General features: G+C 40.2%; 2 protein-coding genes across 2 annotated transcripts; one reads left to right on the top strand and one right to left on the bottom strand.

Moving 5' to 3' along the window:
• The first annotated feature begins 678 nt into the window (after positions 1-678).
• On the top strand, positions 679-4,842 carry elac1 (elaC ribonuclease Z 1). Its single transcript, XM_047591077.1, has 5 exons — positions 679-938; positions 1,333-1,539; positions 2,223-2,281; positions 2,417-2,627; positions 2,756-4,842. The coding sequence occupies exons 1-5, from the start codon at positions 782-784 to the stop codon at positions 3,232-3,234; spliced, it is 1,113 nt and encodes a 370-aa protein (XP_047447033.1). The 5' UTR covers positions 679-781; the 3' UTR covers positions 3,235-4,842.
• Positions 3,915-12,872, bottom strand: mier3b (mesoderm induction early response 1, family member 3 b). The gene is made up of 13 exons (XM_047591076.1): positions 12,783-12,872; positions 11,940-11,964; positions 11,579-11,724; positions 11,033-11,155; positions 10,752-10,875; positions 10,323-10,396; positions 10,124-10,196; positions 9,839-9,987; positions 9,482-9,563; positions 8,612-8,706; positions 8,386-8,513; positions 8,114-8,268; positions 3,915-7,038 (listed from the first exon to the last, which is right to left on the bottom strand). Exons 1-13 carry the CDS (start codon positions 12,789-12,791, stop codon positions 6,563-6,565), a joined length of 1,659 nt encoding a protein of 552 aa, XP_047447032.1. The 5' UTR covers positions 12,792-12,872; the 3' UTR covers positions 3,915-6,562.
• Positions 12,873-14,635: the final 1,763 nt, after the last annotated feature.

Genomic DNA, 14,635 nt, shown 5'->3' with positions numbered 1-14,635 from the left:
AATAAGTAAACTGACTCGTTTACCAACATTACAGAGTGAACAATAAATGGAAGAAACAAATATTATGAGTTTTTAACCTGATTATTTTTAAGTTCATTTGTAATTAAATTGCATTAAGTACATTAACCCATGAATGAAACTCCATAAGTAACTTACATATCATCACCTGTTACTTTTCACCACTTTTTCATTAGTTTTACTATACCCCTGATGAAGTACTACCTTTGGTTAGAACAAATAAATGCCATAATTTATTTGAGTTTTAATTAACATTAACATTTAAGTTTTCAATATTTGTATTTAAAATAAATTATATTTAAACATTAAATGCAGGTGCATGTGTCTAAATGTTGTCATTGTTGTTGACTGGAATCATCCAGTGTTTTTTTCTATTATTTGTTTTGTCAAGTGAATGCAATTCTTGGCATAATACTGAATTATTTAATTACTATTGAAAAAAATAGAATAAAACCTAAAAACAGCTGGTGGAAATAGGCATTTATTTTCTTTTTTACACAATAAGTTAAATAAGTTTCTATTTAACTGAACCACTACAAAATATATATATATCTCTACACAATTACTTGGCAAAATGAATCAGTAAAAATGATTTTTGCTACTAGTGTAGACGTTAAATGTACCACAAATTACTTAACCCTGAACGCAGCGCCGTCGCTTATCTTACGTCATCAGCGTGTGACAGTGTTTACTGAGGGAGCATGACATCTTTCCTGCAGTGTTATAGCAAGTTGTATACGGTTTTATTTCTGGCTCTGGGAGGATGTCTATGGACGTGACCTTCCTCGGAACCGGCTCGGCTTACCCGTCTCCTCACCGCGGTGCCTCGGCTCTGGTGCTGCGGACCGAAGGGGAGTGTTGGCTCTTCGACTGCGGAGAGGGAACCCAGACCCAACTAATGAAAAGCCAGCTCAGAGCAGGTGAGACAAGTCCAGCTCCTCGCACAGTCTGTCCCCGCTTTGGGTGTTTCTGAAACAGACTAAAACACGTCCATGATGGTTCTTGAAAACTTCTGTCCATCTATCCTTGCTTGCCTTTCTAAATTGGAAAATCCTTTAAATGTCGGGATAATTTTAGATTTTCTATTAGACGTGTTCACACATGAAATGGTTTGTGCACTTTGAAGAACCACTAGTTAAACAACACCCTCTAATAACAGGTGGGTAAGAAGCCACTTGTTGGAGTGGTGAATAGTCTTCAGAAAGAATCCAACAAGTCCAGTCGCCCTGTTTTGGTTTGTTGTTTTTTTTAGATAACCCATTTCCTGGATTGGACTGAGAATATCCCCATGCTCTTTCCACATTCTCCTTGTAGGTCGCATCACCAAGGTTTTCATTTCCCACTTGCACGGGGATCACCTGTTCGGCTTGCCAGGTCTCCTTTGCACCGTGAGTCTCAACACCAACTCCGACCCCCAGCAGAGCCTGAACTGCGTGGACATCTACGGGCCCCGGGGCCTCCGGCACTTCCTCAGGGTGACACTTGGCCTCACGGGATCGCAGCTGCTCTTCCCTTACGCAGGCAGGTCCAAAACGTCTCCACGCACCTGGGAGATTGAAGACACAACACGCATGATACTAGTCACGCTCTCTATGCACAGAACATGGCTGCGAATGAATGCACGACTGCTACCTCCAGCCTACAAACCTGCTGCCTGACGATAGATTGGGTGCGAAATCACCTCAACAAATTTCAGCTGTGCACACTGCAGTTACTTCTACGGAAGCCCTAAAGGGCCATGCATTCATGCGTATTATTGATACGTTTTCCCATCATTCCCCAGGGTGATTTATCTCCAGAAAATTAATAGTTATCTAGCAGACAAAAAAATGGCTCACCTTACAGTAGGCCCATTACTTTAGGTTATTATTATTGTTAATACTACATTGCATGGCATCCATGTATGAATGCACGTAAAGCAGCATGCAAGTCTAGATAGTTATTTTTGTTGCTGCTTTTATACCATTTGTTTTCTGGTGATTAGACATTTCATGAGACAGAAAATGACCTAAATATACACATAGTCTTTACAACAAAGCGACGTTTTGCAGAACTGAAGTCTAACTCAAGTCTATATTTTCTTCCAACATTAGGTTCTACCTGTATGCCTTCAGTGTCTATGGCACCGAGACATTGTCTAATTGTTTTTTCTTTTGTTTAATTCTGTTGAATTCTCTTAATGATACGGTTGTGTGTTCCTGCAGTGCATGAACTGGAGCCCACGTCTGACCAGAGTCCAGAAGAGGGACAGCTCAGCCTGGAGGTACGTAGTCGGTTTTCCATTGTAGCAAAACGTCAGTCTTTTACGTGTTAACAGATTTTGGGCATTTAAACATGGCTACAGCAGAATGTACGTTTTTCTTTTTACTAACGTGTCTACATTCTGTGTCTGCTCTAGTTGACAGCAGAGCGCGGCCCTCTCCATCCACAGGAGCAGCCGGGCAGGACGATCTCCCTGGACGTCTCCAGCGACTGTTACGTGCTCTTTGAAGACAAGAAGTTTGTCGTCAAAGCCTTCAGGCTGTTTCACCGCATCCCCTCTTTTGGGTTTTGTGTTCAGGAGCATGACCGACCTGGAAGATTAAAAACAGAGCTACTGAAGCAGCTAGGTATTAAAAAATATATATGCCCTCAATCATTTCTTTTTTTTATTCTTTTTATATTTTCTTTTCCTTCCTAATCACAGAATCCTTAAATGAAATTTCATCAAGTGCAAACACCTTTTTGTGTCTCTCAGGTCTGAAACCAGGGCCTCTCTATGGACGTCTCAAAGCTGGACAGTCTGTCACTCTCGAAAGCGGCCGCGTGGTTCAGCCCAGTGAGGTGCTGGAAGAAGCCATCCCGGGGAGGAAAGTGTGCGTCTTCGGGGACTGCAGCTCGGTGCTCGGGGACGGAGCGCTGAAGTTGTGCAAGGGAGCGGACGTTCTGGTTCACGAGGCCACGCTCGGGGACGAGCACCGCGAGAAAGCGGTGGATCACGGACACAGCACGCCGGAGATGGCGGCGGCAGTGGCTCGGGCTTGCTGCGCCCGGAGGCTGGTGCTGTACCACTTCAGTCAGCGGTACAAGCCGAGCTCCCTGCTGAAGGAGGGGGACGAGGACGACGTGTCGGAGCTCAAGAGGCAGGCGGAGGGAGCGCTACAGGACAGTGGGGTGGAGGTGACTCTGGCTGAGGACTTTCTGACTTTACCCATCCCTCTGAATAGACAGAGGTAATAAACGACCAGTTCAGTGGTGTGGTGTTTTTTTGTTATTCCTGTAAGAGAACCCACATGGAAACAAATCTCGGCTCAAGATCCACTTATTAACTTTGGACCATGTCAAACTGGCTCAACTCATGTTTCATTGTTGTGCATTATATTAGCGTGGATTAAGACCTAAAGAAAGCGCAGGCTTAAGTAACAAGGAGGCACAATTTAGGAGACTAGCACGAGTCCGGTCCCTCCAATGGGAGAACCAGAGCATAGAGGTAAAATATTCAACGCATCTTTACGAGCCACATATCTTCCAAACATCCTGACACTAGAGCAGCTTTTTCTGACAAAATCTTTGAGATCTGATTGTGTCTCTGAGGCACAGATCTGTAATATCCAGCAACGCATATCTGAAAAATTGAGTGAAATCCCCACGACATTCAGACTTACTGACCGCGTCCACTTAGAGACAGGAAGGGCACGCCGTTACATATAAGCAGCAGCTTTAATGGACTGCGTCATCAGGCCGAGAGTCTGAGGGAGGAAGCCCCAGGACAAACAACTAAATGGATCCTGAGCCGAGACCGTTGCCGTTTCCAAGGTTAAGAACGATTTAGTCCCGTCATCACTTTGGACCCTAGTCTTTTCATAAAACAACTCGATACGAAAGCACAATCCGTCCATACGATAAAGAGCATGCAATTATCTCTGAACCTTTTCCAGAGCTTTATTTCTGGATCTGTACACAAGGTATTAAAGTACAACAGAAAATACAAAATAATGTTTAACAAAAGAAAAAAAAAAAAACAACTCAATGTTTATGTACAATTCTTATAAACAATAAAGATAGCTTCTTGAACATTTCTCATAGTGAAGTTTTTGATTGTCTATATTTCTGGATATACATTTTTAAGTTTTGTAGGTTGTTTTTTTTATTCACAAAGGTGTTTTCATCAAAGGACTGGAGTTTTCTTTTTCCAAAACCACAACTGCTGCTGTATTTTTTTTTTTTGTCTTTTTTAAACTTCAAAACACAATACAAAATATAAAATAAATTTGTTTAGTGCTTTCTTGCACACACAAGTCTCATACCAGAGATATCAATAAAATATCACATTTTCGAGAGTTCACAGGGTGGTGAAAAAAAAAAACCTACTTCTACTACTTAATGGCCTTTACATTCTGACAGTTTTTCTGAGTCTTTGTACAAACCACAGGTGAAATAAATATCACTGCACTGCTAAAGCTAGAAGAGCTTGGAGGACCTACTGCATTATGCACATTGCATTTAAAGAGAAACTGGCTCTCCACATACTTAGAGCAGCAGCCATCCCTTTACCATCAAGACAAATATAGACGACAACATGTAAAAAGATTAAATTTTTTTTCTCCAAGGAAAGAAAAGATGAGTGTCTTTTACACATGGCTGCAAGTTTCAGATGCAAAAATTGCAACATTGAGTAACATCAATACGTCTTCAGGTAAAGCCGTTTTCAGTGGTACACTTGAGAAACAGGCACAGCTGGCATGCGTGGGTTTCAGCTGTGACCCCGGCGTCTGGGTATCGTGACTTTCCAAACCGAAAAAGAAATGAAAATACACCCAGTCAACCAGTAAAATGCAAGAAAGGAAGAAAAAAAAAAAAAAAAAAAAAATCTGTACATATCTACAAATTATTGCCTTTCTGACAAGGAATCAAATTAAAACCTTTGTATGAACACAGATTCACAAGTGTAAGAGGTCAGTTAATAGACTTTTTAAAGGCTATTTGCTAATTATTTACATGAAACGCAGACGTGAATATTCTCTCAGATGTTGGGCTTGGAAACGAAATTACTTGATCAAACTTAATAATGGGCAATAGGCGTGAATCCTGTCTGTACACACGCGCACAAACACGCAATGGTGAAATAGTAGCTCTGTGGACATGACAAACATGATGTACCCCTGAAACAAACTAAATATTCATAGCACAATGCATAGATAAATTAAGTAAACACTACTACTGCATCCAATCAACCGACGCCGACTCGCTAAACATTTTACAATTCACAATTATGGACTTCAGTCAAGCGGAAACGCTTCCATTTCGGCTACTAGAAATTGTCGACCAGATTTCAAAAGGCATCTGTAGTCAGTACAGGCTAGGCAGAGGTTCGATACAAAAACCAGAGAAGCTTTAAATAAAGATAATAATACTGCTAGAAGGGTTACCCAAGCTCGCTAGTGGTCTGAAAATGGGGTTACTTGATTTAGAAACATATTTTACGATAACAAAAAACGTATACAACTCGCCTACGGGTAACATGAGTGGAAGCATGAATTGAAAGGATTAAATGAAATCTAAGAAAGGTACAAGATAATGCAATAAAGTCTTGCGTTACTGTGTCTGTGTTTCAATGGCTTTTAACCCGAGCAACATATTTGTATTTCAATATTGCTGTCATATATTTTGCAGATCTCTTCCTATAAAGCGAGATGACTCCCATTATGCCACAGGTAGTCTTTAACCACCTGTATACGAACAAAAAAAAAAAAAAAAGGCCTGTAATTTGACTACAAAGGATAGAAAGTGAACTGTTGAAAACATTCTCGTGTTCCAGTTTGGCCACTTTGAACAAAAGCAAACTACCGACTTCCACAGGAGAGAAATAAGAAAACTAAACTGGAGGAACTTAGCAGCTAAAGCCACGACTCTTCCCGGTCTCCAAGTTGATCTCCTAGTGTTGCTCTTCGTACGATATGTACCCAGGTGTATTCGGGATCAACTAAAACCATCTGCACCAGTCTGGTTACTGTAACGTACCTGTAAACCAAACACTATTTTTTAAAAAAAAAAAAAAGAAGAAAAAAACGAAGTACCACTTCAATCAACAAAGACAGCCAACTAAATACCAACAGGCAAAAAAAAAAAAAAAAAAGAAAAATAAGAAAAAGCCTTTTTTTGGCAGCTGAAAAGAATGGCAGGATAACATACTGTAGCTCTGAAGATGTTGTGTGTAGATGTGAGGGAGGAAGATACACAACTCTCCTACTGCAGCCTCTGGGCCCCACTGTACATGGACGTTACACATCTCAAGACCAGAACACAAAAATAAAATAAATGGCTATATAAACTCTTGAGAGAAATCAAGATTTTAGTTCTATATGATAGACATCACTGATGTCATATTACACAAAAATGAAAACAAAAGTATATTCATATACATATATATAGATATGTATATTTATATATATATATATATATATAATAGAATTTAAACAAATTGGATTTTCCAGTGAGGTCAGTCTTATGTACAGGCAGGAAAAGGGGTTTCAAAAGGGAAGAACAGGGGACAAGATGAGGAAGATCACTCTGACTGAAGTGCTGCAGTGTGCTGTGTGTGGTGCCGTGCGTGTGCTCCCAGGAACCCGTTGGGCTCACCGCTGCCGGCCAAGCTCCCAAAGTCTGTGACGGAGACGGCCATTTTGGCGCCGGTGATTCGGTGGTGATGCGTTGTTGTCCGTCGCGCTTCAAAGTCCACCCCAAGGTTACCGACGGACACGTCATTAATAAAGGAGTCAGGCAGCGCCATCTTGAGTCTCTTGGAGGGTCGCTCGCAGTCCTTGTTGACGCACACTCCTCCTAGCTGGCCCAGGTCCGAGTGGTAGAAGCCGGCGTCGAGCATGTTGAGGCAGTCGGGGTCCGTGCCGTTCGAAGGGAACCCGAGGGATTCCTCGTGGTTCAGGGATCCGCGATGGAGGCTTTCCAGCGGGGGAAAGCTGTAGGAATCCAGGCAACCAACCTCTGCAGGGCTGCATACTGTGGCTACAGTGTTGCTCAAAGCTGCAAGGAGACAGGAACTTCGGTTAAGGCCGAACAACTGGAAGCAGTACGAGAGAAGGGCCAAAAACATGCTGCAAGCATGGGTGAGAAAGATGTGAGGCACAAGGAAATCCAAAATACAGGACTTAAAGTAAAAAAACTATTAAAATCCTGAGGGCTGTGTGGTCCAACGCCACTTATTTTTAAGTCTCCATACCACTGACTGTACATACTATGGACAAACCCATCGTGATGTCACACATTGGATTCTGAACCTTGAAAATGAAGCCTGATGTTGGATGAGCTTTACTCTGCCCATACTCTGATACTCCAAATATGGACATGGGGGTCGTGTCCGGGCGGAGCTAAAGCAGCCTGAACGTTGAGACCCACCCGCTCAGGCTACTGACAGTCATTCAAAGCTGGAACGCCCTTAATTACGCAGAATTTTAAACCTCCCGTACAGTTGCGATTAACAGAGAAATAAACTACTGAAAGTGATTTTTTTTTGTACTGGGCTATAAACATGTCTATGGGGATCTGCAACCATTTGGATGATGCATTCATGAAAACTCAGAAATGAGAATTCAAAAATCCAACTTGGAAATTATCATCCGATATCACAGTGTTGACGCTACAGAGGAGAAAAAAAATTAGTTTGGCATATTGTCATCGTTTTCTGACCGCTAAAATATGTACAGCAGCTATTTATTTTTTTATTTTGGAAGCAGTAATTTCCAAGTTTGACAACTCAGAGCTCCTTTCTCCCCCAACTTGAATGCGGCATAAGCTACAGCTGGTTCTCAACCAAGATTTCCAAGAACCACCCCCTCCATGCTTCTGGCTAGTGATGTTATTTTGGTTGAGAGGGACGGCTACGTTAGTCTCATTTCACTCGTAGGCGAACTAGATTCACTACTCAAACCTGACAATATTCCACATTAACAAGTTTTTTTGTCTAAACTTTGATCTCTCCCTCATTTTTTTTAAATTAACTGCAGTCAAATTCCACACACCAGCACAGAGCCAGAATACTTTAAGCCCTGAAAATAATATAGTTGTTGAGTAAGTCTATATTGTAAGTCCCATTGCTAACCTGTGAGGTCACTGGCAGTGATGGAGTTGAGTAAGCTGAGCTGCTGTTCTGTGGTGCTCTCCAGCCTTCCTCCTCCACCAGCTCCTGAACACACCGAGGAGGAGCTGTCTACTGCCAGCCCCTCTGCTTCATCCACCAGCCTGTCCATCAGGTCACTGAATACACAGGAGCGCGTCAGAGGGTTAGTCAACTTCTCAGGCCGCTTTCAATCAAAACGTCAGCAAAAATGAAAATCTAAGCAACCACACACGGTACATTTTTGTGCCACTTACGTTACGCCGGGATAGCTGCTGTACTTTTTCTTCCCAAACCGATTCTGCTGCACAAAGAAGTCAAAGCGCTCCGACTTTTTCCACATGTAGTAAAATGCCACACATTCTGCTACTGTTCGTGTTGTGACCTGAGACGGGGAAAAAAGGCGATACAAGAGATGAGAAACTTCCAGCTTTTTACATCTTTTATGGAAACGTATGCAAGACGTCATGGAGTAAGACTCACTTTGTGTTTCTGTATGAGGTGAAAATTCTTGTCATACATCTGTAGAGCATGTTCAAAGTTCTTGCATTCCTCTTCTGACCACGGAGGTGATTTTTCTGAAATAGGAAAAAAATCCATTCTTACAATGATGATTCCCCCAAACAAGTGGATCATACGTACACAAAAGGTTTTACTAACGTATACCATAAAATGACAAAGATTTAGATGCAAAGGTCATAAAAAGAAAGACAAAAATATTCCTACACTTTTGAATTTTCTCCACATATATTAGCAAGGGATTTCCAGTATAAACAGAGAATGGAAAAAGAAAAGGACTACTTCATTAATAGTGCGATAGCTTCAAGCGAGGTCAGTTATTCACTCTTATACTTGTGCACTTGTGAGTGTGACTCGCTCTGCAGCAAGCACCACGCAAACGTTAGTCGACAGTGTGTCTTTTTTTCCAGTGTGTTTACTTCTTCTACTTCCTGCTTCATCCGTCTACTTACGCTCAACTCACAAATCCCAAAAAGCACTATTTTGTGCCATTTCTGTGGACTTTACTGATAACACAAAGACAATTTATCATGGAAAAAAGAAAAACACCTTGTGGCTAATTTAACATAACGTTTTGTAATCGACTGTCCAACTGCCAACCACACAAATTATTTGGCTTAGATGGAGGTCGGCACTTGCTTCACTCATTGAAGTTCCTTTTCTGAGATCATGGACAATCTACTTCAACAAATCCACTTCATCATACAAAAGCAATTGTGTTTAGTTTGCTGTGTGGTAGCGATTAACGTGTAACAAATTATTCACCAAATTCACAATTTAGATGTTTTCCAAAAAAAACTATAAGCTGTCTTTGCATGTCATCCGTTTGCTTACCTTTTGACGACTTCACATGGCTGCAGTATCTTTCTAGTGCTTCACGGGTGTTGTAGTTGTATTTGACAAGCTCATGCAAAGCCTACATAGAAAGATTGTAATGGTTAAATCTACAATACTGGACAAAATACATCACAACTACCTTAAAAACAATAAAGCTAAAAAATTCAGAAATGACCTGTGGAATTACACGACATGTGACAAATGAAAGTTAATTATCTGTTAAAACACTGACTTTCATCAATGAGAAACAGTATTTTGTTTTTTTCCGTACACGCAGATACTCAGTGAAAAATGACAAAAAGTAATCATGAATTCCAACATGAAATGATAGTTGTGTATGAAGCTACGACTGACCTGCTCATTGTCTCGAACGTGCATCCCTGGTTTGTCGCATCCCGTCTTTTCATCTGCTGTCCGGGACAATACTTCAGACAGGAAACTCCTAACCTTGTTTTCTGACAATATACCTGGGCTCCATAATAACTCGTCTTCATCTTCATACACTGCACAAAGCACATGACGTGTTAGTCACACTGTGTACATTATTTTGTCTTCAGAGAACGGACATCAACATAATAAGCAGCCGTATTAAAGAACATTTGGGAGTTTGTATGATGAAAACAAAAACGCAGCAGTCACCTTTCTCTCCATCTTTGTAGTGACAGAGGCCAGAAGGAACCTCTGCTTGATATTCTGTTCCCACCATTATTTCCTGTTTTTAAAAAAATCAAACAATATACAATTCACAACGCGTTCAAATCTGATCGATCAAATATAACACATGACGTTTATACTTTAACCCATCTTTATGTGTTTAAAAACACAATATATAATTCACCTTTCTTGAGTCTTCTGGACTTGGGCCATCTTCATCACACTCTGACTCTTTATCACCATCAGAGATAGCATTAGCTGCAAATAAATAATGACAAAAAAATGAATTCCCTATTTAATCCAGAACTTCACCATAACATCATGGAAAGATCTGTTAACAAATAATTGATCAATTTGAAAATTAGGCTCCAGTAATGAATTATGATGGATCTTAAGAGTTGCTTAAGCAAAAATAAAATATGCTCTGAATACATTCTGTGAGGTGTAAATAATTTCATTTGACTGCAATTAGATGCGTTAAAAAATAAAAAAAATGATTCAAGAAAATGAATGTATTATAAAACAAACAAACAAAAACACTCTGAAAGATTTAAATAAACTAGTAATAAATAAACAAAGGTGTGGGAATGTTCGATATTGAACCTTCACTTACATCGAAGTGTTCTTGGGAAGAAATCAGTGGCCTCGTGGGAGGTAACTGAGGGGGTCAGATCATCAGCTGAAGACTGTGTCTCCTCCTCGTAATCCCCAGATAGTAGGTCTTTAGCTATTTCCTCCTAGAGATGAAATAATCATAACAATAATCACTGCACATTCTGGCAGAACCTACATCTCAACGGCAGAGTATCTATTTTGGACACATTAATAAGTCTAATTGTTTTTTGGAAACCTTTTCAATAACAGTGTAAATATCACATAACAGCAGGTATTTACCTTATCCAAAGTCATGTCTGGCAGCTCATCAGTCAGGTCTCCAGAGGAGCTGTCTATACTGGAGCCTGCTGAGGCTTCATAGCGATAGATGGCCAACAGTTCCTCCAAAGGCATGTTCCCTTCCTGAAAAACAAAAGGCAAAACATATGGTGTACATTTTCATTATTTCATTTCATTACCAACAACACATGTTCTGCTAAATTGTTTATTTATATTTATTTATTTATAAGCTGCAAACATATTAGGACGCTCCTACATCTTTTTTCCAGTGAACATAAATTTTACTTTAAATAGAACAAGTCATAGCGGTAAAAGGATATCTGTAAACATTGTATAATCGTTGTAACAAGAGAAAACAGCTGAAAGACACTAGTTTTTTGTCTAGTTGAGACACAACAAAGCCTCATGAATCAATTACAGACATGCAAAATCATAAATATTAAAAATCCCTCTCGCCAAACAACTGTCACACAACTGTCCAAGCAGTTTTGACTTTTTAATATAATCGGGAAAAAAATGTGGGTAAATGCATTTTAATTAATTTACCTTTTCCAGATCTGCAATTTCAGAGCTGAAATTCCCTCCGCCTTCTAGAGACTCTTCCTCCTCCAGAGTCCTCTCATCATCATACTCATGAACTAACATTTCTGCTGTTGGGTCAAAGTCATGATCCTCTGATGATAAAGAGCCAACTGAGGGAGAGAGAAAAAAAAAGAATAAAGAAACATAAATGTCATGCATGAAGTTCTATTTACTCCAGAAAGACTAGAAAGACCAACAAATCATGTCAATATACCACATTTAAGCATTGCACAACCATGTAAAATAAAACCAATTATACAATTAAATCATTATATTGATGTTATGCAAAAATAATTTCTTAATTTGCAGTGAAAATTTTAATTACCTGGACTTGAACTCCCTAGGGAAGCCTGAAAAAGATTAAAACCAGAGCACAAATTAGAGCAATAATAATGAAACAGCTTCAACATTTATTCGCGAGCACTAAAATCGGACAGAGTGAGGAAAAAAACGCATCTATTGGGCTGTAATATGGTCGCGGAAAAAATAGTTTGCAGGAAAGATGTATTTGCCGCTAACGTTACCTGGCAGAGGTTGGCCAATACAACGCTAGCCGCTTTGCACACCGAGGAAAAACGTGAGATTTTAGCTTTTGACTGTGAATAAAATGTTTCCGAGCCCATCGACGTACAAACAGAGGCGTCTGTTAAAGAGGACAGCGCGTTTTATGCAATATCGGCTCCAGTAACAGTTAGCTACCCGGCTAACTCAGCGCCTGATGTTAACGTTATGCATCGAAAAATGTAAACACTAATTTCGTTTGCGAGCTACCGCAATCGATGCAGTTTGGCGATACTTTTAATATAAACGTCGCCAATTTCGTCTAAACTGAGAGAAAAAAACACATTTCCACTCCATTCAACGCGATGTGGTGTGTTATTTCCTTTTTACCAGCAAGCTAACGTTAAATTTACGTATCAATTTACACAGCCGCTACACCGAAGCAGCTGAGGGAACGAAGGCGCAGAGGCCTGGCAGTGAAGGATCCGTCCACACATTCAAGCCTATTTAAGATGAATAAAAATGACAATTATGACACGAAACACGCTACACAGAAGGAAAAACGTATTGTTTCTCCAATCGATAGGATAGAAATGGAAAATACCGCACACAAATTTTAAAAATATCGATTTAAGATCGATTGCTTCTCCCCTGTTTTCCCTCTTACCTCCGCCATATTGGTACCTTTAGCTAATGGGCTGGTGGTAGCGGAGTACCCGGATCACAGCTCTGAGCCAATCACAGCTCCAGGTGACCGTGCTAGTCGTGACGCCGTTCAAACGAAACCACTGTGGATCAGACTAATCATTTAGAAACGGCAAACCCACGGCGTGAAAACAAAAGATACACAAATGAAAAATAAAAATACGGATGTAAATCAAAAATCCTGTATCGATATTGCGCCGTTGACCCGGCTGACATCTCCTCACAGAGACGCTGCTTGCTAGAACATTCCTTGAATGCTCTCATGATAAACCCAGCCGCTTCCCCGTTCTCCCCAATACCGCGTATTGCACTTCTGGAGCTCAATTTTATCAGTATTTTTGTTTTTAGGCAGGAACGTCTCAATTTGGCTCGGTTTCCTTTAAATGGAAACGATGGGATGCCCATAAGTTGTATCGTTCTGTCCTAAGATATCAATTTCCCATACTCTGCTATTAGCTATTTACCTATATACTAGCCTTCAATATCTTTAAAGTAATTGCATTTTGAAATTGAAATCAATTATTTCGGGATATGCTGAGCTTTTTAAAATAAATAATGCAATTATTTTACTCAGCAAACTTGTAACATGGTATTCAATTCAATTTTGCAGGCAATTTTCTGTTGTTGTTGTTGTTTTGTTTTATTTTTTTGTTTTTTTTTGTCAATAAACCTAACACTTCAACTTTAGAATGCATACAGTATATTATTTGTGCAATTTCATAATTCACAATTTCAGCTTATGTGTTTGTCTGAAATGTTTCTATACTTCCATTCGTGTTGCTCGTGAGCAAATATCAAAACGGAACTTCCTCAGGTTAGGTTTGGTCATACCAGATCATGACTGTGGTTAACAGTTATGTACAGTCACCGTTTTATCTTGTTCTGTTTTTTAAGAATTATAATTTGAAAATGAAATAAATGTGTCTTCACTATGCAGACCAGCAGGGGGCAAAAGCACAGCATATTAACGGTTGAGCTCCACAACATCTTTTCCTGCTCTTCCCCCTTTTTCCAGCTTTGGATGACTTTGTAACCTCTCTTCATATCAGTTTATCTCAACCTATATAGTATAGTTAGTATAAGTTGACCTAGATCCAGTTTTCAATATTATGTAGAATCCAAATTTCCAAAAGACTTTACTCTATTGCTGCCCTTAGGCTGCTTTGACTGATTTGGATGTGCCTTATGAGGTTGCTGACATTGTTTTGCAGGGAAGGTAACAAGGGTTTCTGCTAGGTCAAGGTGAGATTTGCACCAGCTGCTTCTGTTAGAAAATCTGCAGATGTCTGCACACAAGTTGTCAGCGATATTGCTTCCTGCTTCTCCAGATGCAGGGACGGGAAGTGGACGACCTCCCTGCAGCATAACAGAAACGTATCCATGTGTTTTTGCCATGTCAACAAGTTACATTTGGTTTGCACGTGTGCTTTGAGTTGCATTTATTTGTGCAACATGTTGGTGAACGCAAAGATCTTAGATTTAGTTAATCTTTAAACAGGCAATTTACTATGCCGCTACATTTTCTGCTTGCCCACTTTGGACATTCAGCTCATATGCAAAAGCGTAGGACAGAGAGGCCATGCTACAAGAGCCTCTTCCTCAATGGAGGTTCCATGGGAATGATGTGTCATTTATTGGACATTACAATGTAATATTCACATCAGAGGTAGAAGAGGGTCTGACTGCTTTTGAGTGTGTTTATTACAGCTGCCAGCACTTCTTGCATAAACACTTCTTAATCTTGTGATGTAGACCAGACAGAATAAGCATGTCTTATAAATGCTGACTCGTGGGTCGTAAGTGGGGCTGGCCTGA

The sequence above is a fragment of the Mugil cephalus genome, chromosome 8 (assembly GCF_022458985.1).
Source record: "Mugil cephalus isolate CIBA_MC_2020 chromosome 8, CIBA_Mcephalus_1.1, whole genome shotgun sequence".
Lineage (NCBI taxonomy): Eukaryota > Metazoa > Chordata > Actinopteri > Mugiliformes > Mugilidae > Mugil > Mugil cephalus.
Note: the sequence above shows the minus strand (reverse complement) of the source record. Positions and strands in the feature narration are given on the sequence as shown.